At 43.7% G+C, this 22373-nt stretch overlaps 10 protein-coding genes across 10 annotated transcripts; 6 read left to right on the plus strand and 4 right to left on the minus strand.

The window, feature by feature from the left end:
• Positions 1-211: 211 nt before the first annotated feature.
• Positions 212-2434, plus strand: O0I10_009866 (uncharacterized protein; the record flags this gene model as incomplete). The annotated part of the gene is made up of 5 exons (XM_058489852.1): positions 212-340; positions 406-1050; positions 1119-1284; positions 1334-2310; positions 2372-2434. 5 exons carry the CDS (start codon positions 212-214, stop codon positions 2432-2434), a joined length of 1980 nt encoding a protein of 659 aa, XP_058339339.1.
• Positions 2435-2751: 317 nt separating this feature from the next.
• O0I10_009867 (uncharacterized protein) lies at positions 2752-4063 on the plus strand (the record flags this gene model as incomplete). The annotated part of the gene is made up of 6 exons (XM_058489853.1): positions 2752-2943; positions 3003-3054; positions 3114-3209; positions 3267-3328; positions 3388-3513; positions 3578-4063. 6 exons carry the CDS (start codon positions 2752-2754, stop codon positions 4061-4063), a joined length of 1014 nt encoding a protein of 337 aa, XP_058339340.1.
• A 1764-nt stretch (positions 4064-5827) lies between these two features.
• On the minus strand, positions 5828-7472 carry O0I10_009868 (uncharacterized protein; the record flags this gene model as incomplete). The annotated part of the gene is made up of 5 exons (XM_058489854.1): positions 5828-6148; positions 6218-6344; positions 6408-6912; positions 6967-7269; positions 7331-7472. 5 exons carry the CDS (start codon positions 7470-7472, stop codon positions 5828-5830), a joined length of 1398 nt encoding a protein of 465 aa, XP_058339341.1.
• An 854-nt stretch (positions 7473-8326) lies between these two features.
• On the minus strand, positions 8327-9659 carry O0I10_009869 (uncharacterized protein; the record flags this gene model as incomplete). Its single annotated transcript, XM_058489855.1, has 7 exons — positions 8327-8492; positions 8551-8746; positions 8801-9011; positions 9074-9117; positions 9178-9311; positions 9369-9491; positions 9553-9659. The coding sequence occupies 7 exons, from the start codon at positions 9657-9659 to the stop codon at positions 8327-8329; spliced, it is 981 nt and encodes a 326-aa protein (XP_058339342.1).
• A 102-nt stretch (positions 9660-9761) lies between these two features.
• Positions 9762-11340, minus strand: O0I10_009870 (TIGR01456 family HAD hydrolase; the record flags this gene model as incomplete). The annotated part of the gene is made up of 10 exons (XM_058489856.1): positions 9762-10136; positions 10191-10199; positions 10260-10369; positions 10423-10486; positions 10549-10648; positions 10703-10824; positions 10879-10966; positions 11026-11064; positions 11117-11145; positions 11218-11340. 10 exons carry the CDS (start codon positions 11338-11340, stop codon positions 9762-9764), a joined length of 1059 nt encoding a protein of 352 aa, XP_058339343.1.
• Positions 11341-11614: 274 nt separating this feature from the next.
• On the minus strand, positions 11615-11882 carry O0I10_009871 (uncharacterized protein; the record flags this gene model as incomplete). Its single annotated transcript, XM_058489857.1, has 2 exons — positions 11615-11676; positions 11741-11882. The coding sequence occupies 2 exons, from the start codon at positions 11880-11882 to the stop codon at positions 11615-11617; spliced, it is 204 nt and encodes a 67-aa protein (XP_058339344.1).
• Positions 11883-14142: 2260 nt separating this feature from the next.
• On the plus strand, positions 14143-15781 carry O0I10_009872 (uncharacterized protein; the record flags this gene model as incomplete). Its single annotated transcript, XM_058489858.1, has 4 exons — positions 14143-14442; positions 14511-15034; positions 15091-15259; positions 15320-15781. 4 exons carry the CDS (start codon positions 14143-14145, stop codon positions 15779-15781), a joined length of 1455 nt encoding a protein of 484 aa, XP_058339345.1.
• Positions 15782-16047: 266 nt separating this feature from the next.
• On the plus strand, positions 16048-17582 carry O0I10_009873 (chaperone DnaJ; the record flags this gene model as incomplete). The annotated part of the gene is made up of 5 exons (XM_058489859.1): positions 16048-16110; positions 16190-16204; positions 16275-16319; positions 16385-16987; positions 17055-17582. The coding sequence occupies 5 exons, from the start codon at positions 16048-16050 to the stop codon at positions 17580-17582; spliced, it is 1254 nt and encodes a 417-aa protein (XP_058339346.1).
• A 210-nt stretch (positions 17583-17792) lies between these two features.
• On the plus strand, positions 17793-20413 carry O0I10_009874 (aspartate-tRNA ligase; the record flags this gene model as incomplete). The annotated part of the gene is made up of 11 exons (XM_058489860.1): positions 17793-18076; positions 18140-18419; positions 18485-18605; positions 18665-18888; positions 18947-19093; positions 19150-19188; positions 19269-19412; positions 19485-19652; positions 19715-20050; positions 20106-20190; positions 20250-20413. The coding sequence occupies 11 exons, from the start codon at positions 17793-17795 to the stop codon at positions 20411-20413; spliced, it is 1992 nt and encodes a 663-aa protein (XP_058339347.1).
• Positions 20414-20993: 580 nt separating this feature from the next.
• Positions 20994-22192, plus strand: O0I10_009875 (uncharacterized protein; the record flags this gene model as incomplete). Its single annotated transcript, XM_058489861.1, has 6 exons — positions 20994-21056; positions 21163-21309; positions 21383-21529; positions 21602-21923; positions 21987-22120; positions 22181-22192. The coding sequence occupies 6 exons, from the start codon at positions 20994-20996 to the stop codon at positions 22190-22192; spliced, it is 825 nt and encodes a 274-aa protein (XP_058339348.1).
• Between the last annotated feature and the right edge of the window lie 181 nt (positions 22193-22373).

Raw genomic sequence — 22373 nt, forward strand, 5'->3', positions numbered from 1 at the left:
AACATTTTTTTTTTTTTACTCAAATTTTTTGTCTATGTGATGTTGTCAAATGCGGCGAATCAAAGCCAATTGCATAAGTCGTTACATGAAATACTGACTTTGAACTAGCCAATGCAGGTGCCTTGATTGAAAGACAACAATGCGCAGCAGCTCTTCTTTTTCTTTTTCCTTCTTCCACATCCTTGTTCTTTTACCCGACAAAGAAACCCCCATGAGCCAGCAACAACGAGACCAACAACAACAAGGTCAGCGCCCTAATCGGCCTGCGCCTCAAGCTGCTCCTGCTCGTAATCGCAATCGCATCAGAGGCCCCACTTCGGCATTGACGAGCTTCTTGAGAGTAAATTTCACTTTGGGTTGCTGCTGCCATGGCACAATGGAATGCTAATCGGTCACCACTTTCAGGAACAAGGTATCCATGTACCGAATCGTGCTATACGTCAACGGCGAGAACAAGAACGACGACAAGCTGCTGCTGCTGCTTCGGCAGTAGAGAGTGATACGGCTAGTACGAGTACTACGGATGATCCAACCGCTGGTGCTGGCAACAACGACAACTCTCCAGAATCATCCTCCTCCACAACCACCACATTATCATCATCAGCAGCAGCACAAGGCAGTACGGCTATATTGTATATGCCAGGAAGACGAATTGGACGATCCAATGCTGCTCAAAACGTCATTGCTCAAGCTCAAGCCTCCTCCTCCTCGTCCTCTTCATCAAAGAAAAAGATGGTCAAAAAGAAGCGCAAGAGTGATGACAGCGACTATGAAGATAGCAGTGGCAGTGAGACGGATGATGGTACCTATGTTCCTGCTTCACGTCCTCCTCGTACCAAGGTTGTCTTTTGTGAAAAGTGCAAGAGCCGTTTCTCTCGTTCCATGAGTCAAAACTTGGATATTCAGGTGGAGAATCTCTGTCCCAATTGCCGTGAGGGTGGTAGTCCAGGCAGTTCAAAGCAAAAGGCACCTCGCAAGCGAGCACGAGGATTGACACGACCAGGCAAGGAGTTACACAAAGTATTGTCGCTTCAAGACATTTGCATTCGTGTAAGTAGTGATCATTTCTACGTACCATCGGTCGACGTATTGGGACTCTAATGAGAGTATACATGTAGGTGCTTGTCAAATATATTGATCAAGTCGAGGACTTTGGTGACATCGGCATGGATAACCTGGATACGATTGCCAAGATCATCTGCCGCAACCGCAAACTCAACAACAACACGCTACGTCTCCTCTTAAACCCCTTGATGACCAAGCTTGCTCTTTATGATTGTTCAAGTAAGTAGAACGCATGAAATGATGGAATGACTTATTGATATCGATACAGATGTTGATCATTGTGCGCTTGCCAATGTGGCTCACTTTTGCTACAAGTTGAAGGAGCTCAAGCTTATCTATTGTGGCCAATTGACATCCGATGTCCTTCAACTGTATGCGGAACGATTGAAGGATCTTCACAGCATTGATCTTTCAGGTCCTTATTTGGTGTTTGAGGAAGCATGGATCACGTTTTTCAAGACCATGGGCAAGCGATTGAAGCGATTCTCTTTGCGTCATTCTTTTCGATTTACCAAGGAATGCTTATTGACGTTGGCAGATCAATGTCCTGACTTGGAATCTCTTGAATTCTCTGATACGCCCATGTTGGATGATGACTGGCTGGAAGTGATTGGACGATTTGACAAGCTTGAAAAGATTCGATTGGCATGGCCAGATGAGAACCGATACCTTTCATCCGAATCCTTGATCAAGTTGATTAGCAAGATTGGGCCCAACTTGAGAGAATTGGCGTTACCCGGTTGCACGCTGGTGGATGATGAGGTGTTGACCAAAGCGATCATGGAGCATTGTCCCAAGCTCAAATCCCTGGATCTCGCGCATTGTCATTTGATATCTTCCGAAGGTGTGCAAACCTTGTTTAGTGAGTGGGCTTCACGCTATCCTCATGGTGGATTGGAGCATCTCAACCTTTCCCGATGTCTTGGATTGGATGACAAGGCGCTTGAAGCCATCCTTGCTTACTCTGCAAAGACATTAAAGACCCTCAACCTTCACAGTCTCGACTTGATTTCTTCCTCTGGCCTCGAGATGATTGCCGGCGAACTTAGACAAGAGGATGATGATGAACAACAAGGCAACAGTGCAAAGAAAAAGAAGCCAACAGAAAAGAAACCAGCCATTGCTTGCAAGGAGTTGAAGCAATTGGATTGCTCCTTTGTACGCTCCATGGATGATTATGTACTCAAGAAACTCTCGGCCACATGCAGCGCTCTTAAGGAATTGAATGTGTGGGGTTGTTACCAGGTTTGTGTTTATTTATGTCAATGCTTGCTAAACATCCCATCACTCACACTATTACTACTAGTTGACGGATCAAATCCTTTTACCACCCACATTGCGAGTCTGTGGAAGAGAAATGGCTTCATAAACACGCACTCTCAAACCAATCATCATCATAAAAAGTAGTAGTCATCGATATTATACGTTAGCTTTACAATTTGCATATAAAAACTAGCTCAATACACTTTACGTTCTATCAAGTCGATGTGGCATATGGCTACCGTCTAATACCAGTAGGAAAAAGTGATGGTGGGCTGCAAGTTGGATCAGCCCTTGTGTGGCGGAAGGGAAAAAAAGTGGCACGCCCAATGAGCGAGCCTTATTTGCGTCGTCGTTCTTTCTCTCTATCTCTCGCTCTCCCTCTCCTCTCTTTTTGTTCAACGCGCTTTCTTTTTTATACACAGCATGAGCAACGCACCACCATTCTACTACAGCCATCCACCCAATGCCGCTGGCGTAACACCTTCCATGATGGGAGCACCTGTTCCAGGACGTGGCATGAGCCCAGCTCAAATGGGCATGCCCTACATGCAACAAGGACCTTTCAGAAATATGGGACCTGATCCATCGATGCATCGCAAACGAGCTCAGAACAAGGTAATGGACAATGGTCTATTCGATTGCGTTCATTGTATTCAAGCAAGTATACATATTAGACGCCTCGTCAAGGTGGTGGCGTAATAGAAGATGGGGATGAACCATCCGGTGGTAAGTGTGCATAGTGTATATGCTGGTGGTGGTGCTACGAACTCATTGTATCATATTAGACGAGCTTGATGATATCTCTGCACGTGACATTGCTATGGCGCGTTACAAGCGCAATCACGATTACCTTTCTGAAATCTTCACACCCTATAATGCTTGTAAGTGACGATGATGCATGCATGGCTTCCTGGTTGTTAACATCATAGATCTCATAGCTTCCATCACACCCCCTCCACTGGATGTACCACAAAGCAAAGCCGAGTTGAACAAGTTGATTGTTAGTACAAAGGAAGCCAATGGTGGGTGATCAAGTATTAACATGGAGTATGTATATAGGAGGAAGAGCAAAAGGCGATTGAAGCAAGGAACACAAAGCAACAAGAGCTATTGAAATCAGTGGAAGAGAAGCGTAATAGCTATTGGGAGGCGATGACACAATTGGATAGTGCATCAACAACTGAGGTAGGATGATGAGGAAGGTTGAGAGAAAGAATGCGATCGCTAATGTGTATGTCTATACGCATAGGACATGTCAAAATCAACAGAGCGATTTGAACGAATGGCGGACATTAAAGTGGAGCACACAACGAGCAATGTTCACGCTGTACAAATCCCGGGATTGGAACCAGAGCAACCATCGACAACAGCTGCATCCTCTTCAAACAACAACAACAATACCAGAGAAAGCAGTGGTGGAAGTGGTGGATCAATGACGCCAGCAGCCGTAGCAGCAGCCAGAGATGGAGAATCACAATCAGGACCAACGAATATGGATCTATTCCAGTCTTACCCATCACAAGACGATAGGAGTGGTGGTGACAACAATAATGCAAACCGAAATGACGATGACAACAGTAACGATTTCTTCAACGAGATGGTCAACACGGGTCAAGAAGATGATGGTGGCAGTGTTAGCGAATTCTTAAACACCGGGGATATGGATTTTGAACCAAGCGACAAGCAAGAAGGTGACCAAAACAACATGACAGAAGAACAGCAAAGGAGGGATTAGAAAAAATAGTATGACAAAATATATTGCATTTGAAAAAAAAAAAGAGAACACTTTGGTTTTGGAGCGAATGTATGAGTGAGTGTTGTGTGTGCGTGTATACATGAATGCAATCTGCGACAAGAAAGTTCTACGCCACGCGGGGTACATGTTATTCAATCTCGTACTTTTTTAGATGTGATGGTGTCGCTAGTAACCATTTGACAGAGCCTGCGTATCACCCAAGCACCAATGAGCTGATGCTGGCACACACCTGTTACCAAGGAGATCCTTCTTTTGCCACAAGTTTAACTCTGACATGTTTGTCAGCAATCTGTTTATGTACATACCCTCTCGTGTGTGAGCCACCCGCCTTTAACACTATTGAGAGCGCGTATTCGTACATCGTATTCTTATACGATGAATGGTTTTCATTTACTTCAACAACAACAACCTTCTTCAACAAAGATTAATATATGCAACAAATGGGCGGCATGTGTGTGTGTGTGTCAAAAGCATATATTGTGCTACCGTATACAAGGATACATCTCGTTTCCAGGTGGGATAAAAGGGGAAAAGCCTAAAGTGGATGGCGGTGATCTGAGACAAAAGATGGGAAATAAAGTTAGAATGATCCGTGGGGTCCTTGTTCAGGATGCAAATAAACTCACAAGCAAGGGAGCTATGAACCATGGAGAGAGAGATGTGTGAATGTAACACAAAGATGTAGCGCAACTCATGGATGATGTTTGGGCCTCGGAAATGTTAAACGTCATGGCGGAAAGCCTTCCGACGACGTGTCTCGAGTAAGTTGACGGGTTGCATTTTCTCTTTTATAGGATTCATCAAGCATGGATGTTCTATTCTCCACCTCATGTCATCGTTTTTGGTGAGTATATGTATGCTTGTTGATGTGTCGTGAACAAAGAAATGGGATTGTAGCAGAAACACGGCTGCATGATCTTACGTGCTCTTTCAAGCTTGTTTCAAAATCCAAAATTTGTTTATCTTCTTTAGTACATGACAAGCTGCACAAAATGGATACAATTGATTGATTACTCACTATCCTCACAACGCATCAACATACCCCACAGCGAGGGTATATAAGCATCATCTTGCATGCACACACACCGTTTACCCCACAATTCTTGATTTTAACCACACAACCCTTCAAAAGTCATGCACAGTCTCGTGAACCCTAGCCCAACATCCAACGTTCAGCCCATCAATTTATCGGGTGGCCAATGGTAAGCATGACCAAGCATGGTTCTTTTTTCTTCTTCTCATACAAAGGTTGACTTCCTTGTCATTGTTACGTACGGCATGAAATAGCACTCATTGTGGCCAGGTAAGACAAAGAAAACCTCACCCATTTCGGTCTCCTCATTAACATGATGAATGTATATAGTATGGGCATTCTCGTGGCACTTGTGGACTACTTAGGCCCAAGTAACAACATCCTTCTCCTCCTCCTCAAAATGCTGTTTGTTGTTTTGTTCGCTATGCTTGTTTCTCCCAAGCCTTTCGTTTCCCTGGTATATCCCATCCGCCACCACCAATACCGACAACAACATCACCCCACATAATGCCCGTCGATTTGTATGTTTACCTAATTTTGTTTACCAACACCCACTGTGCTTTGTACATATATCCACTTTTTTTCCATCACAGTCAAAACCCTGCTTTATGTATGATTTTCTCTTCTTTTTTCCTTTTGCAACCTTTAGTCTTCCATGGATGACGATAAAAGTAATAAAACTTGTACTATGTATGAAATGATGACTCGTTTTAGATCAACTCAAAGTACCGCTTGAGCTCATAATCGGTCACAGCACATTGGTATAGGTTCCATTCATGTTTGCGGCTCACAATGTAATGGTCCACAAATGCGTCACCAAGCACTTTACGAGCAATTGAATCTTGTTCACCCATAGCAATGACGGCCTCTTGCAAATTTCGTGCGAGGCGTGCTCCACCTGCCGATGCCTTTTCTTTGCCATGATCCAGGGGTGGAACAGGTACGGTTTGCTTTGTCTTGATACCCCAATGACCTGCTTTAAGGATGGCTGCCATAGCAAGAGGAGGGTTTACATCAGCTCCTGGAACACGCTACAAGAATAAAAAAGATGCATGCATGAGATTACATACATAGATGATATCAAATCCCACATTACGTACCACTTCCAGACGTGTCGCATTAGGTAATGCCGAAGGAGGAACAATAACTCGGATGGCACCCATACGGTTTTCAATACCCCAACTCACGGTGACAGGTGCCCATTGATTCTCCACCAATCGTTTGTAGCTATATACATTGTATGCATGTATCAACAACAAGAGGCTCCCTCTTTTTTACCCAATCCCTTACCTGTTGACGGTGGGTGCCAAGACGGCAAGGATGCTAGGAAGAGCACGCAAGACACCAGCCAAAAAGTGTACCATGGTGTTACTCATTTCAGGATGGATGTCTGATGCATCTGATGCATCACGTGGCGTAAACAGGTTTCGTCCTTGCTCATCTTTGAGACTAATGTGCATATGACCGGAGCATCCCATATGGTTCTGATCAGGCTTGGCCATAAAGGTAGCCATCAAGCCATGCTGCAGGGCGATTTGTTTCATGGATGTCTTTAAGAGAGCAGCACGATCACCCGCCTCACTTGCATTTCGGTATGCCACAGCCGCCTCATAGATACCAGGTCCCATTTCAGTGTGCCATGCTTCCAATTCAATATTGAACTCACGTAACCAGTCATATGCATGATAGTAAAACTCTTGGTTTTGTGTGGGGCGCAAAAAGGAAAAGCCAAAGTTGCCCAATGTCAAGGGCGTACGGTTCACAAATCCCTTGGTTGCCAACGTCTCGGGCGTTTCTATAGATTCAAGTTAGACTTTGTACATAAAACAACCACGAAGCGCTTTTTTACCTTTGAAGCAGAAAAACTCGAGCTCAATGCCAATAAAAGGTGTACAGCCCAATTCTTGTTGAAATCCTTTCTCAGCATCACGTACCAAGCCGCGTGGACTGCAAAAAATAGGTTCCTTGGTTCGAGGATGGTATACATCCACCAAAAAGAAAGGCGTGTTGTTCTCCCAAGGGATACGTCGGAATGATTTAAGATCCACTTTGCATATCATATCACCAAAACCACCTTCCTCGTCATTGAATTCGGTCTTTTCAAAGTACATGCGATCCTGGAGATCCCATCCAAACAATACACTGCAAAAGCCTACAGAGAGGTGTGTGTGAGTACCACTTAGAACCATCTCGGGGCGTGTCAAGAATAGTACCAAAGCCATTGGTAAGGGTTTGCAAAAAGCGCGTCTTGTTGATCATTTTGCCACGTAACACGCAATCCATATCCAAGACAGCAATCTTGACCTTGTTATCATCTTTGAGGAGTTCCTCGATGTTGTCCAAAGTGGCAACCATAGTTGGCGAGTCTGCAGTCATGGTGGATGATGATGATGATGATGAAACCAAGAGTGGGTGAGTGAGAAAAAGAAAAAGAGCAAAAAGAGAAAAAGAAACCTATATACGTAAACCAAAGGAGCGGATGTGTGTGTGATGCAGCCCCGCACACTATAATACATACATGATATAGGCACATGTTTGTCTCTCCCCTTGTACCAAGCAGAGTATGAACCTTGCATGGGCGTTTTGGCAAAGTTGTACGAGTTACATTAATCATGCATTACCTTGCATTCGGCTTTTCCTTTGATCTCAAAAGATAATACGCCTTTTACTTTTCAAACATGAAATCCTACATGTGCATTTGCATACGTGATTTGCTTGTTCACTCATAGATGTCAATGATTTAAAAGGTACAAGAGCCAAAGGTGATGTTGGCTATGATGATGCATGTTACGTTACACAATGGGTCATTTTGGGTTTAGCTGCACAGGGTGCATGGTCCATCATCCCCTCACTTTCCTTTACCTTTTCCCCGTGATGTATATAAATACATCATTTCTGACATGCAGTGAAAAGGTTATAATCCCAGAACGAAAAAATCCATAAAATCGGACGCGTGTTACTCTCCTCAAAGTAGAACCGATACAAAGCTATCCCTCTCAGCTTCCAACATTTCTATACACACACACAAGCACGGTCTAAATGCATAAATACTTACGCAGATCATGCTGTTGCATGACGCGTCCCCAAAAGGAAAATACGGAATGACTGTATCATGTTTATATACATGGCGTACGATAATGCTATTTGTACTATGGGTTGCATGCGCCGCTATCTTTAGGTTCAACCGTCCAGCAGTCTCGTCATCATAATCAATATAGGCTCCACATGCTGATGCGTGTATCCTTTGACGCGCCTATCAACCAATGATCCACGTTGTCATCCACATTCTCTGCAAAGCCGATCGAATAAATGCTTTCACGATGATAGGATAGCACGGCCAAAGGTTTCAAGGACTTGAATGAGAATACGCGTATCCTAAACAAAATGAGATCATGAGCATCGAAAACGAAGGCGTACAAATTCAAATGTTTACCTTCCATCAAGCCCACCTGTAGCAATAATCTTGTTGTCGTGCCGAATGGCGACCGTGTTTAGCCCTGATTTTTTGGCCAATGTCTTGTTCACAACGGGTGCCTCTGGATTGCCAAACAACGCGTACTTGACGAGTTCTCTGCCGGCCGAAGTTGAGATGCCATGTTGATGATCCTTATCCACAGCCAAGTCAAGGACTATTTGGATACGCTTTTAATATCCATTCACGAAACTCATTCTCGTTTACTTACTAGGCTCTGTGTGCTCTTTCGCATCCCATAAGAGTAGTTTTTGCTCCATTTGCCATAGACAGACTGATCCATCTTCATAGCCAGCCAAACAATAAACATCGGATCCCCTTGAAAATAGCTGCACTGCCATGCATAGCCTTCGTTGTTCTTTCTCTTCCTCGCCTACACCATGGTATATCCATCGATCCTTTTCCAAGCAATACACGTCGATCTATCATAGGAAGGATGAATGTTAGCAAAAGAGGTCAACCTTCTTTGCTAAGTTGGATTTACGTTTGTAGTATCGCCTCGAAAGGGAAGTGCAACCAGCGTGTCACCTGAAAAAAGTGATGCATTAATCACCTTGTGGCAAATCCCATGTGATCTTCTTTTTTTACCTTGATGCTTGCAAAGAGATAAGCGACAAAAGTTTAGAGATACGTAGGGTATAGATTGCAGCAACTCCTTGGATGAAATGCCATCGACGTCCAATAAAAGACCCCAAACATGGATCACATTGTCACGGCCTTGACTAAAAAACCACTGCATAAGCAACAATGCTTATCCATCCTTCCTATACACTACTTGCCTTATTAATCTACTGCCGTTGTCATACACCATGATATGTGTGCAGTCTTTTTCGTGTGCTTGCCACTCGAGTATGACGCGACGTGAACGCATTTTCCAAATCAACACCATGCCACTTGCATCGCTACATGGCAACCATTAGAGGACGCCTTCTTCCTGAACAACATCGGTGTGGTTGTTTTTACCTGGACGCTAGGTACTGGTCATTAGCGAAGAGTGTTGCTGCATTGACAGGAGCGGTATGTTTTCGAAAGACATAGGCTGGAGCTTGTACTGCTGCTGCTGAATTCATGTTTTGGGTGTAAAAGAACTAAAAGAAGTTGTGCAGGAATAGGATCATGACCCAGAATGGGAAAAAGCCGTGTCTTTTATTGTCTATGAAATTCTATCTTTGTTATAAATCGCCTTCTTGGCTCAACACCCATTCAACAGCGTGTTCAACATGATCGACAACGGCATTGGCTGGATACAAGGTCGAGTTACCAGGTCCACGGAAAACACCTGTACGAACAAGCACACTTGACCATCCATAGTCACTGGCTCCTTTGATATCAGCTGCTGGATTATCACCAATGGCATACACACGCTTAGGCTTTGATCCTTGCAATGACTCGAGAACACGTTCAGCATAGGCGTACGTTGTCGAATGGGGCTTGCCATAGGATGTAGATTGAAGTTGTTCTCCCGTCAAAGTATAATAAACATGTTCAATGGCGGCTTTGAATGAACCTTGACCAAGTCGTGGCACTGGGAATTCGGTGCTCCATACCTATACACTCACCTATGAGACCCTTTGCAATAACACATGCATCATCCTACTTACAACATCGTTCTATATATCAACGTGGATTAGTTTTATTGCTTGAGCTTGAGGATGCATTGCCAAACTTACATTGGAAAAGTAGACTGGGATATCTTGAATGGCAAAATCAGTCTTTTGCGTACCAACAACACCACCTTGAGAACAAATAACATCCAGCATGATTTGGATATCACGACCCCCTTTTGAAAAAGAGTAAGACAACATGGCATCTTGAATAAACCTGATCACTTACAATCACGCGAGTCATGGAACATCATTACAGCGCTGATGGGTGTCTTTGAAAAATCTGGGACATCCTGAAGATAAACCTCGTCAATGAGAGAACCCACCTTAGAGGATCACATTGAGCATTGCTTACCTCCTTGTTAGCACTATCACGATCAGCAGAGCGAAAAGGCCACACTGGAGGTTGCCAACAATGGATATCATCCGGAATGACCACATTATCAAAGCCGTACCTGATGATGAAAGCGTAAGCATGGTACACGGGACGGTGGTAGTGGGATACTTACTGCTTGGCAACTTCATAGGCTGCACGATCCTGGCCACCAACAACCAAAACGGCCTTGTCCTTATATTGTGGGACGAGAGCTTGCATAGGTGAATGCGATAAAATCACTTGCTCGGGTTGGATCTACTAGACAAATACAATGAGATGGGATCATCATGTTGCTTATTTCCTTCGTACCTCGAGATCGAGCATTTCACTGACTTGAGCCGCTTTGATAGCTTCAGTAACACCTCCACCATTGGTAAGCAAAACAAATGGCACTCGTCTTTAAAACATCATTCCATTAGAACGCGCCCGCCTACTATTGCCTAGCAACAAACTCACCTTCCACTTGGATTATCCCCATTAAGCATCTGCAAAGCTCTAGCATACCGTGTTAAAGTAAAGAAAAAGAATGCACAAATAAAATCCATACTTTTTGGCCTGAGGAATGGTGCGTTTTCCCTAAGGAGAGAGAGTATGGGATCCATGTAAGGCTACATAGTGACGTTCCTGTGTGTGGGGGGGGGTACGTACCTTGACAAGCACGCCGTCAATGTCGAAAGCAAAAGCGTAATCAGCTGCATTGCCTTGTTGTCTCGGAGCAATGGTAGAGAATGAGCGTGTTGCCCGAGTGCAGAGCCTGTTCAAGCTGAACATGTCAACGATTCGTTATTGTTATGAAATGTAGTAGTGAAGAGGGAAGCGAAGAATTCATATGCAGCCAATGAGTGCCAACCACAGCAAATTCATATTAGTCACGTGATCCCCGCCTACTATATATTTGATCCTCAACAATGTTAATGCTCGATACATGGATGGTATAAAAAGACGTTTACTAGGTCGATTGATGTATACGATGAAGCTGGGCATTCAACATAACCTGCATTGCAGGTTACTATATATCATACGACAATGTAAAGGATGCCCATCTTCAAAAAGCAACTCCACCACGCAATTTTCCACCATCAGGGACCGGCATACAGCCATTGGAAGCTACATACAAAAGACATCAGATACAAATGAGAACGAATCAACTTGGAATAATGATGCAACTTACCAACATCCCATTTACATGCATGCTCTTCACACGTAGCTTGTACTTTGATAGCCGTACAGCTTTCTCCTACATCGAAACCTCTAATAGCATTTGCTGTAGCAATAATGGCAGCAGTGGCAAGGACTAGAGCAGAGAACTTCATTGAAAGTACTGTGGGATAGTGATGATACGTTGTTGTTTATGTATGGAAGAACATCAACGTTGCTCATTTATATATACTCACAGCTTCTTTCCGGTAACCTTTTCTTTTTAGATTGGGGACTCTATACACCACAATACGCTAACCGTGAAAGATCAACATTACGTAGTATCCCAAACCATATACAAAAACAAGAACTGCTTAAGAGCACAAGCGCGCGCGGTGTTGCCTCCGGATATTGATATATGCACACAACACACCCCTTGGCGGAGGAGATGGCGACGAAATCGCATGCAGCTATCGTTTTCATGTACCAAAGTTGACCACTGCCAACAAGCATTGACAAAAGTCACATCCATAAACCATATAGGCCAAATGAAAGTAGCAAAGAGGTACCCACTCTTTGATCCATGCTCCATCAAAAGTTGCTAGGATACGGTATCCGTGGAAGGATGAATGCTCGCCTTTTTAAATGATGGCGTAATTAGCGTTTGATGCAGGTTTTGGTGTACGTCTTGTGTGTGGTACAGTAGTATACTTCTCGCTGATGCAGGTGTGCCTACATTATGCATACGTGGCGAATGCATATCAAATAGAACGTGTCCATTTTATGATTCGTGAATTCAATGTTCGTCGATACTCGCTCATGATGAAGAAAAAACGACGCTTCTTGTTGTATTATGGATTACAAAGTTGTTCTTTGAAGAGGTGCTTGTGGATATCCATATACCTAGATTCGATATCACTTGCTTCTCGAAGGATTCTTTGCTTTTGCATATCCTGAAACCTACTTTGCAGATGGAAACTAGTTAATGCTTTTTCTCCTTTGGCGCTATTGTGGCAGAGTGTGCTCTCATCTAACAAGGTAAGGTCATTATCGGTAAGCAACAACTGTGTAAACCGGCCAACGTTGATTTACATCGCGTCGCAAAACAAGACTAGATCACTATACCTGTAATGAAGTTATCGGCGCTACTCGTTGCCATGGCTACCGATATACTTGCCACAGCCAATGCGGTTGACTACTGTACTCCCGATTTATGACACATACTACACATTAAAAAAACGGAGAAACGTTAATTACGGCCATTTGAGAAGATGCTGGTCATCACATATACCTAATACGCTGCGACAGATACAGAGCATGTAAAAGAACGCATTCATTTTCGTTGCTGTCGTCTTCCTTTAGAATGCATGTATTCCATTATGTAACGATATTGTTGCTTGTTTGATGTGGTCCAAGTTATCCACTATGCATCAATTCTTACAAGAGATGATGGCTGCATATGAGGTTTGTCATCTGTCCTTTGCAGAGGTGCTTTCGGAGATCGACATCTCGAGTTAATACATACCACCAAGCTCCTTGAAGGGGTATTTGTATATCGTAGAGCACGGATGTACATGATGCTGCTGCCTCCTACCGGCCATAGTTGTGGCAAAAGATCTCACCTTAAAGTTAAGACTTCCAAGAAGCAGTGAGTGTATATAAATGAGCAGCATCCATATTACCCCTCAAAGTCAACAACAACAACTCTACATACTTTCCAATGAAGTTCGCTGTACTTGTTCTTGCTATTGCCACTATCCTTGCTACAACCAACGCCTCAACAAAGCTCGCTCCAGGAGAACAGTGTTTCTCTTTCGAAACCTCGTCTGAGTGTGATGAAATCACTGATTGTGATTTTGATTATCGAAAGTTGTGTGATTACGATGTTGTTGTTATCGCTGCACTGTATCTGACCTCTTTTATAATAGTCCGCAAAGTGTGTGAGGAGGTTTCCGATCTTATCGATTAGAAAAACTATAAACTGCAAATGATCATTTCGTTGTCTATTCTTACACAAATGACTGATATTCACGTCTGCTTGAGTAATGAGGAAACATGTGATGACGTGGATGAGCATAGTACTCGTACTACAACCATATTTCAATCCAACTAGCAACAGCATGATGAATCCTCCTTTGGATAACAATGCTGGTGGATGACCACCATAATCATTCGGGGTTAATAAGGAAGTAGTAGTAGGATGTTGGTGACCTTTTAAGTACACTATCATTCATAGATACACCTTGAGTCATATGATTCATCAATGCTTTATTATCATGAATGCCATGGTATGCTTTTAATATGATACAGATAGTATTACGTCTGTGAATGTGGCACATCTATCGAATGACAATGCTACTGGTGTGTATGCATGATAAATGGGATCACCGACACCAAAGCTGGGTTGTTGGTTCTTGCTCTTTCCCAAAAGCGATCATGGCTGCCAGAAAGCGTTCCGCATTGCAAGCCTACTTGTCACAACAATACATCGACTTTGATCTTGACCATCCTACGCAACGACTCAACTCCTTGTACGCGGATTTTTCCAAGCTGCTTGTGTTGAACCCATATGGATACAATGCCAACGTGAGCTACTGGCGATCCGTCATTCTCGACTGCAACGCGCATGGAGTGTTGGGAAACGCCGATTATCGACTCGCCTTTGATATGAATGAGCTTGGAAGTCATTTTCTACGACCTGGTCTCGGCAAACCGCTTGCATTATCTTGTGTTGTGGTAAGACTCACTCGAGTGGGTGGATGATGGGTGTGCAGTAATAAGACTCTGATCCACCATCATAATAGAATAGCATGGTGGAAAACAAGGAGCTCGTGACCTTGGGCGAGTTTATGGCGATGTATCAGCTACCCAATGAGACATCCTCATCGACATGGTGGTGGTCTTCGATCAGCCAGTGGTTATGGTCAAGGAGTAATGGCAACTCAACATCATCTGAAACCTATATTGTTATGCCGACGCTCAAGAGCATTGCCAAGCATATCGTACAATCCTATGCCAATCAGACAATCACCCACGCTACCACCAGTTTGATGACATTACCTGATTTTCGAGCACATTATGGTCAATTGGACAACATCGATTTGACGGATTCGGATATTTGGTTACTCCTTCGATACCTCAATGCGGAAATGGGTGTGGCGGTTGCTGACAACGTCAAGGGATATGGAACGCAATACGTTGTTGTCAAGTTTCCAGCCAAGGATGAAAAGGCCGAGATTACACAGCATGATCGTGCATTGGTGAGCATGAAAACAACATGTCATGCACTCAAGGTGCAGGTGGATGAATTACAATCCAAAGCGGAAGAGTAAGTTGAAAGAGGGAAAGGGATCGGATGGGTAATAGAGACTCACTTATGGGTAGGCTAGCAACGATGGCCCATGAGCATTATAGAGCGAAGCGAAAAGCACAAGCATTGTATGCTCACAAGCGAAAGAAGCATATCATGGAGATCTTGGACAGGAGGTTACGATCGTTGGAGACCATGGAAATGATGTTACTCAAAATAGAAACGTCCCAGAATGATCTTCAGGTAGGTGAATGGATGGGTGGCAGGCAGGGTTTTATACATGGATTAACTTTTTTGTTACAGGTGGTACGAGCTTTCAATATGGGAGCGGATGCACTTCAAAGTATCCTTAGCAAAGAAGACTTATCCTTGGCAACGGTGGATGAAGCCATGTTCAAGGTGCAAAAGGCGTTTGAAGATCAAAAGGAAGTGGAGGATGCTATTGTGATGGGCACTGAAGAAGCCAACAATCGAGTACCTGAATTGGATGATGATGAATTAGAAAAGGAACTTGAGGATTTGCAGAGGGAAGAAATGGCAGCACAACAACAGCAACAACAACTATTATCATCATCACCATCACGACCCCCCTTACGACAAGTGACACAATCTGCACCGCCGCCTGATCGATCCGAATCCGAGCTTGCAAGGATCAATAACCTCTTTCAACAATTAAGAAAAACCGATACCCCACCTTCCACTACCCCTCGCTTACAACAACCATCACAACCACAACAACACGAGTATAAAATGTTAGCTGAATGAATGATGCCCTTGTCGGTTCTTTGATCTGCATATGTGTGTATATAATAAAACTACTGTAATACTTGTTAAATGATGTATCCAATATCATCCTTGCTTTATTGTTTCCATTTGATTCTCATTCGTCATTGCTGATATTCAAGACAATGCTATACTCAACATTCCATCAGTTTCCTCCAATACTACAAGTCAGCGCTCCCTGAAAAGTATTTCACTATGAATCCGGCCGGTTATTTAGTTTCTTTGGTCTTTTTTCTTTGTTTGCGATCATGGGAAGCTACTACGAGATTTTGGGTGTCGAGGTGACAGCAAGCGATCACGAGATCCGAAAGGTAGACTTCAAATGGGGGAAGGGAGTGCCTTGCCATTCATTATGCATGACTCATGCTGTATGTTTTTTCTTTTGTATAGGCCTACAAGAAACTGGTATATATGCAGTGGTCAACAGGAACGACTTTTTTGTTCTATATGCTGACGTATGTGTTATGATCATTAGGCTATGAAATATCATCCTGACAAGAACCCTGACGAGGGGGAACGGGTAAGTTGTCATTGTGTATATAGAGGATGGATGAAGGTGTCATTGACAACGACGACGTTTTATAGTTCAAGGAAATCTCTCATGCTTATGAAGTACTATCTGATCCACAACGACGTACGGAGTATGATCAATTTGGAGAAGAAGGACCTCGTGGTGGTGGAGGTGGATTTGGTGAAGGCATGTCAGCCGATGATCTCTTTGAACAAATGTTTGGCGGAGGATTCTTTGGTGGTGCTAGCTTTGGTGGTGGCAGCTTCGGTGGCGGTGGTGGAGCTCCTCGACGACGTAAAGGCGAGAATATGAAATACCCATTGAAGGTTTCATTGGAAGACTTGTATCTCGGCAAACGTACAAAGATGGCATTGGAAAAGAGCGTTATTTGCAACAAGTGCAATGGTCGCGGTGGCAAGACAGGTGCTGTACGTCCATGCAAAGACTGCAAAGGCCGTGGTTTCCGGGTTGCTGTGCGACAAATGGGAATGGGTCTTATGCAACAAATGCAAGTTCCTTGTGATACATGTCATAGCACAGGCGAGATTGTCAAGGATCGATGCAGACGTTGTCGTGGACGAAAGGTGGTGGATGAAAAGAAATTCTTGGATGTATACGTAGAACGTGGTATGGCTGAAGGACAACGTATTTGTATGCGTGGTGAAGGTGATCAAGAGGTAATGTATGGGGGATGCATGGATGATGGAGAGCAACAAGAGACTAATCTTTTTATGATTATTGTAGCCTGGCATAGAACCTGGAGATGTCAATTTGGTGTTGGAGCAAAAGGAACATGACGTCTTTGAGCGTAAGGGTGCTGATTTAATGTGTAACGTCAAAATCAGTCTTGGTGAAGCCTTATGTGGATTTGACCGTATTGTGGTGCGTCACCTTGATGGACGTGGTATTCGAGTTGCAAGCAAACCTGGCCAAGTGATTCAACCTGGTATGATCAAGCGTGTTCCAAATGAAGGCATGCCTATCTATAAACGCCCCGATTCGCATGGTGATCTTTATATCCGCTTCGAAGTCGAATTCCCATCGGATGGATTTGCTGCCACAGAACAACTTGCCTCGCTTCGTAACGTTTTCCCACCTTCCACAGCCGCTGCAATGACTGAAGATCAATTCGATATTGTGGATGAATGTGGTTTAATGACTGCCGACTTATCAGCTTATGGATCTACTGGTTATTCTCGACAAGCTTATGATGAAGATGATAGCGATGAAGAAGAACGTGGTGGTCCTGGAGTTAGCTGTGCACAGCAATAATTCCCCTTTCCTCTCTCCAATTTACATTATATTCCATCTCTCTCTTCTCTTTTCTTTCCCCCATTGTATGTATCCATTCATCAATGATTTGTGTGTATTTTAATACAGCAACCTTGTCTCTGCTTTAATCTTGGGACAACATTCCGCCTGATTTTCGCCCGCTCATTGTTTTCTTCTTTGGTGCAGAGCCGACCAGTTTCACTTGCTCCAATGTCAACACGCATTGCTCACATTGTCCAAAGGGGTACCACCACTTTGGCTATCACTCGACAACGATCCTTACAACCCACCCTACGCTTTGCATCGCTACGACGACAACGACTCCATGCCAGCTGTCAGATTAAAAGCAAGCAACATGAGCCTTCTATGGTTGGATACAGAGACAGCGATCGCTTCCATGGCAACTATCCACAACGCACTATAAAGTGTGGTCACCTTGGTGTGAAGAACGAAGGCGAACGTGTTGTATTGAGTGGATGGGTACAAACGCCCAGGTACACATTGAAGAGGGAAGGATCACGTGGCCATGAAGATTGACAATGCATTACTATCATTAGAGCCATGTCTCAGGATCTCATCTTCATTCCTATCCGAGATGCTACTGGTACTACACAACTTGTTTTTCGATCGGGTGATTCACAACTTCGAGCTGATATCCAAAAGTTGACTACCGAGAGCGTGATTTGTGCTGAAGGCATTGTACGCAAACGCCCTGAAGAGATGATCAACAAGCAGCAGAGCACAGGCGCCATCGAAGTAGAACTTGACAAGATTTATTGCTTGAATCCAGCATCGACATCTTTACCCTTTTGGCCATCACAACCATTAAAGAACCTGGTAAGACGACTTCATCATCACCCAAAAGATGAGATGGGATGGGATGATTCATCCAATTTATTTAGCCAAATGAAGAAGTGCGTTTACGATACCGCTATTTGGATTTACGTCGACCTGAGCTTCAGAACAATATCCGCCTTCGATCCAAAGTCGCCAATACAGTACGCCAATGCTTGATAGACAATGGTAAATGTCCTTTGTTATCATACAACAACAATGAAATCTGATTGTGGTGATGGTTTTAGACTTTGTCGAGATTGAAACCCCCACCCTTTTCAAGTCTACCCCTGAAGGTGCTCGAGAATACATCGTTCCAACACGCAAGAAAGGCGCATTTTATGCATTACCACAAAGCCCACAACAACACAAGCAAATGCTGATGGCTGCTGGTTTTGATCGCTATTTTCAAATTGCTCGGTGTTTTCGAGACGAGGATCTTCGAGCGGATCGACAGCCCGAATTTACACAGGTATGAGTGTGTACTACCACGAAAAGGAACGTGTACAATCAGCTGACCCTTTGGTTAGATAGATTTAGAAATGTCCTTTGTTACTCCACGGGATATCCAAAGCATTGTACAAGGTTTCATCACTCGGATTTGGGATAAGGCACTTGGCATCAAATTGGATGATTCTACCTTCCGCCACATGACCTATCATGAAGCCATGACCAAGGTAGGAAAAGAAAGAGGAGTATTTTAATCGCCCTATACTAAAAACGGTGATGATAGTATGGCTCGGACAAGCCCGATGTGCGCTTTGATATGCAGGCAAGTATCATGCAATGCATCATGTAAATGTGTATGTATATGTGGCTAAAGAAGCAGCGTGTATGTGGCGTACACAATAGATCAAGGATATTGGCAGCTACTTGCCCGATATGGTTGACAAGAACTCGGTCTTGGATTGCTTGGTTGTCAAAAAGGGTGCTGCTTCTTTGACAGGTGGAACGCTCAAGGCGATGCAAAAGGAACTGGAACTTGCTGATGAAAAGGTAAAAGTCCCCCCCCTTTGTAGCACATGGGATATTATCTTGATATTGACCACACATACACTTATTATGTAGGACTTTGCATTTGTCAAGATCAATGAAAACAATATCCACTCATGGCCATCCAAATGTGGAAAGCTAAAGCATTCGAGCCACGCTCAACAAGCAAGTGCCATGAATACCGAGTTGGGGATTGATATTGGTGATTTGGTTTTGGTTCACAAACGTGAGCAATACCTCTATGTAAGTTCCTCAAAGGAAAGGTGGGGGGAAACAAAGGCACAACGACTCATTATGGGAATTAGGGTGGCAATACATTGATGGGACGTGTTCGGTTACACTTGGCCGGTGTTTTGCAAGACCTTGGTGTCATGAAGCTGGATCCCAACGCATACAAGTTTTTATGGATCGAATCATTCCCCCTATTCACCCCAGACGAACAAGGCATTCGCACTTGGCAAGCCACCCATCATCCTTTTACTGCACCCTTTGATGAAGATATCACGTTATTGGCTACCGATCCCGCCAAGGTGCGCGGCCAACATTATGATTTGGTGCTCAATGGTATGGAAATTGGTGGCGGCTCCATCCGTATCCATTCCCCTGTCATGCAAAACTTTATCTTTGATAAAGTACTTCAGGTACATACGAAATTGGATGATTCTGCAATTGTATTTTTAACTTTTTTATATATAGTTGGAAAGACATGAATACGAACGATTCGATCACTTGATTGATGCATTAAGTGCAGGCTGTCCTCCTCATGGTGGCATTGCTCTTGGTAAGAAGGAAGCATGAAAATAGGTTGTCATGGCAATATTGATAGGATTGTGTATCTAGGTTTTGATCGATTAATGTCCATCCTTTGTCACGCATCCTCTATCCGTGATGTGATCGCTTTCCCCAAGGCTGCTGGTGGTAAAGACCTGGTTGTCAATAGCCCATCGGAAGTCACTCCCGCTCAATTGAATGAATATGGCTTAAAGTTAGCTGATAAAGAATAAAATGGTAATACACGTGCGCACACACTTATTTTAAATGGTTGCCAAGAGAGAGAGAGATGGATAGTAGTACTAGTCATTTGGTATTAGCCAAGAGAAAGAAGCTGAGTGAGTGATCAAAACACAACCGGGGCCGAATTTGCGGATTGCTAGAGATACGACAGAATTATAGATAGACTCCTGCATCATGGGCTTTCTTTTGGGACACGAGATTGGATTGGATTTCTTGGCAAGGTAAAAGTGTGTGGGACACCATCATGTAAGGGGATGGGGGAGGAGGAGGAGGAGGGGACCAAAGTGTGCACACAACAAAACCAAGGTGGGGGAAAAAAGAGAGGTTGGATAGTGAGATGATGCAGATCAATGCATTGCCTAAACCAGGCTATTGTTGTCGAGCCGTGTGCTACAGCACGCCACATGCAGCCTTGCATTCGTTTCGGGCTTTGCTCTCTCTTTCCCTTTTCTCTCTCTCTCTCGCTCTCTCGGCACTTGTTCTTTCTTTTTCTACTCAGCACAAATCTTTTCCCTTTTCCTTTTCCTTTCACTTTTTATATACTTTATCCTGTCTGCATATCATTTACATATGTTGTCCGTTAACCGGTTAATGGAAAACACCTTCCTCCTCACAACCGGTGCCTTGTCACTCGTAAGTAGAAAACTTACCCAATGCCCACCTATCTCTTTTGCCACGTACATGAGGTCCGCGTAACAAGCCAAAAACCAGTTTTGACTCACTGCAACGTTTCATATAGTGTGCATGGGTGATTGCATTTGGTGGTGTTTGTGCCTTCCGTGCATTGCCAAATGTTGGCTATTGGATTATTGTTTACGAATTGTTTTTGACTCTTGGCATTCTCTTTGTGTTCATGTCTGGCACTTTTCTTCATTACAGAATGGCTGTAAGTGTATACCAAATTATGTGTAACATGGGTTGGATCATTCGCTCCTAATTCGAGAACCTCGTCCTTTTAGTTGTTGACATTGCTTGCTATTAGCATTGCTCTTCTTCATGGCCAAATCGATTACGTGCTTCCTATTGAAAGATTTGATTCTCGTTTCATTGATCAAGGTGGTGCTGCCGCTGTGGGTGCAGGATACATCATTATGATTATTATTCAGGTAACACACATAAAGGACAACGAGACGTTGTTGTTGTAGTAGTAGTACTGATCCGGGTAATTCGCGTTTCAGTTCCTGTGGGTGTTCGTTTTTGGCAGTGAGCCCAACAGCTACCTTGGACAATTTGGTCATGGATGGACCGCCATGAACAACAGCGTTGAACATCATCACGTCGATAAGGCACCTGCCACAACAACAGCAGCAGCAGTAGCAGCCCATCCTCCTCAGCAATATGAAATGGGTGATAAGACCATTGTGCCTTCCCCTGGTGCATACAATGAATATCCTCCCAACAGTGCTGCCACGCCACACCCTGCTGCAGCTTCATCCACCACCCCAGTGTCCCCAGCTGGACCTGCTAGCTATCCTATTCAAGTTGAAGCATTGCATGATTGTAAGTCTACACGCGTAGTAGTAAAAAAAAGAGATGACTAACATGGCTTGTGATCGATCTTAGATAAAGCAAGCCCAGATGATCCAACAGAATTGAGCTTTAAGAAGGGCGACATTCTTCACGTGGTGGAGCGTAAAGGAAATTGGTGGCAAGCACGTAATAGCGAAGGTGCCACTGGTATCATCCCTAGCAACTATGTAAGTGTTTGACATGAATGGTTCTCGTGTGCTTGTGTGCTAACATGGTATACCTTTTAGTTTGCCCCATAATGGTTGATCATCCTCTTTTCTCACTCTTACAACCTTTTACACCTTATATTTATATATACTCTTGCATCACCCTCTATCGCAAACCATACAAAGTCAATGTTGTTGCTTTTTGCATTAGTTTCCTTTCTCACCTTTTCCCTGTTAAATCTATACTGTTACGCTATTAAACCTTATTAACAAA

This window comes from Lichtheimia ornata (genome assembly GCF_029851405.1).
Source record: "Lichtheimia ornata isolate CBS 291.66 chromosome Unknown scaffold00061, whole genome shotgun sequence".
Taxonomy (NCBI): domain Eukaryota; kingdom Fungi; phylum Mucoromycota; class Mucoromycetes; order Mucorales; family Lichtheimiaceae; genus Lichtheimia; species Lichtheimia ornata.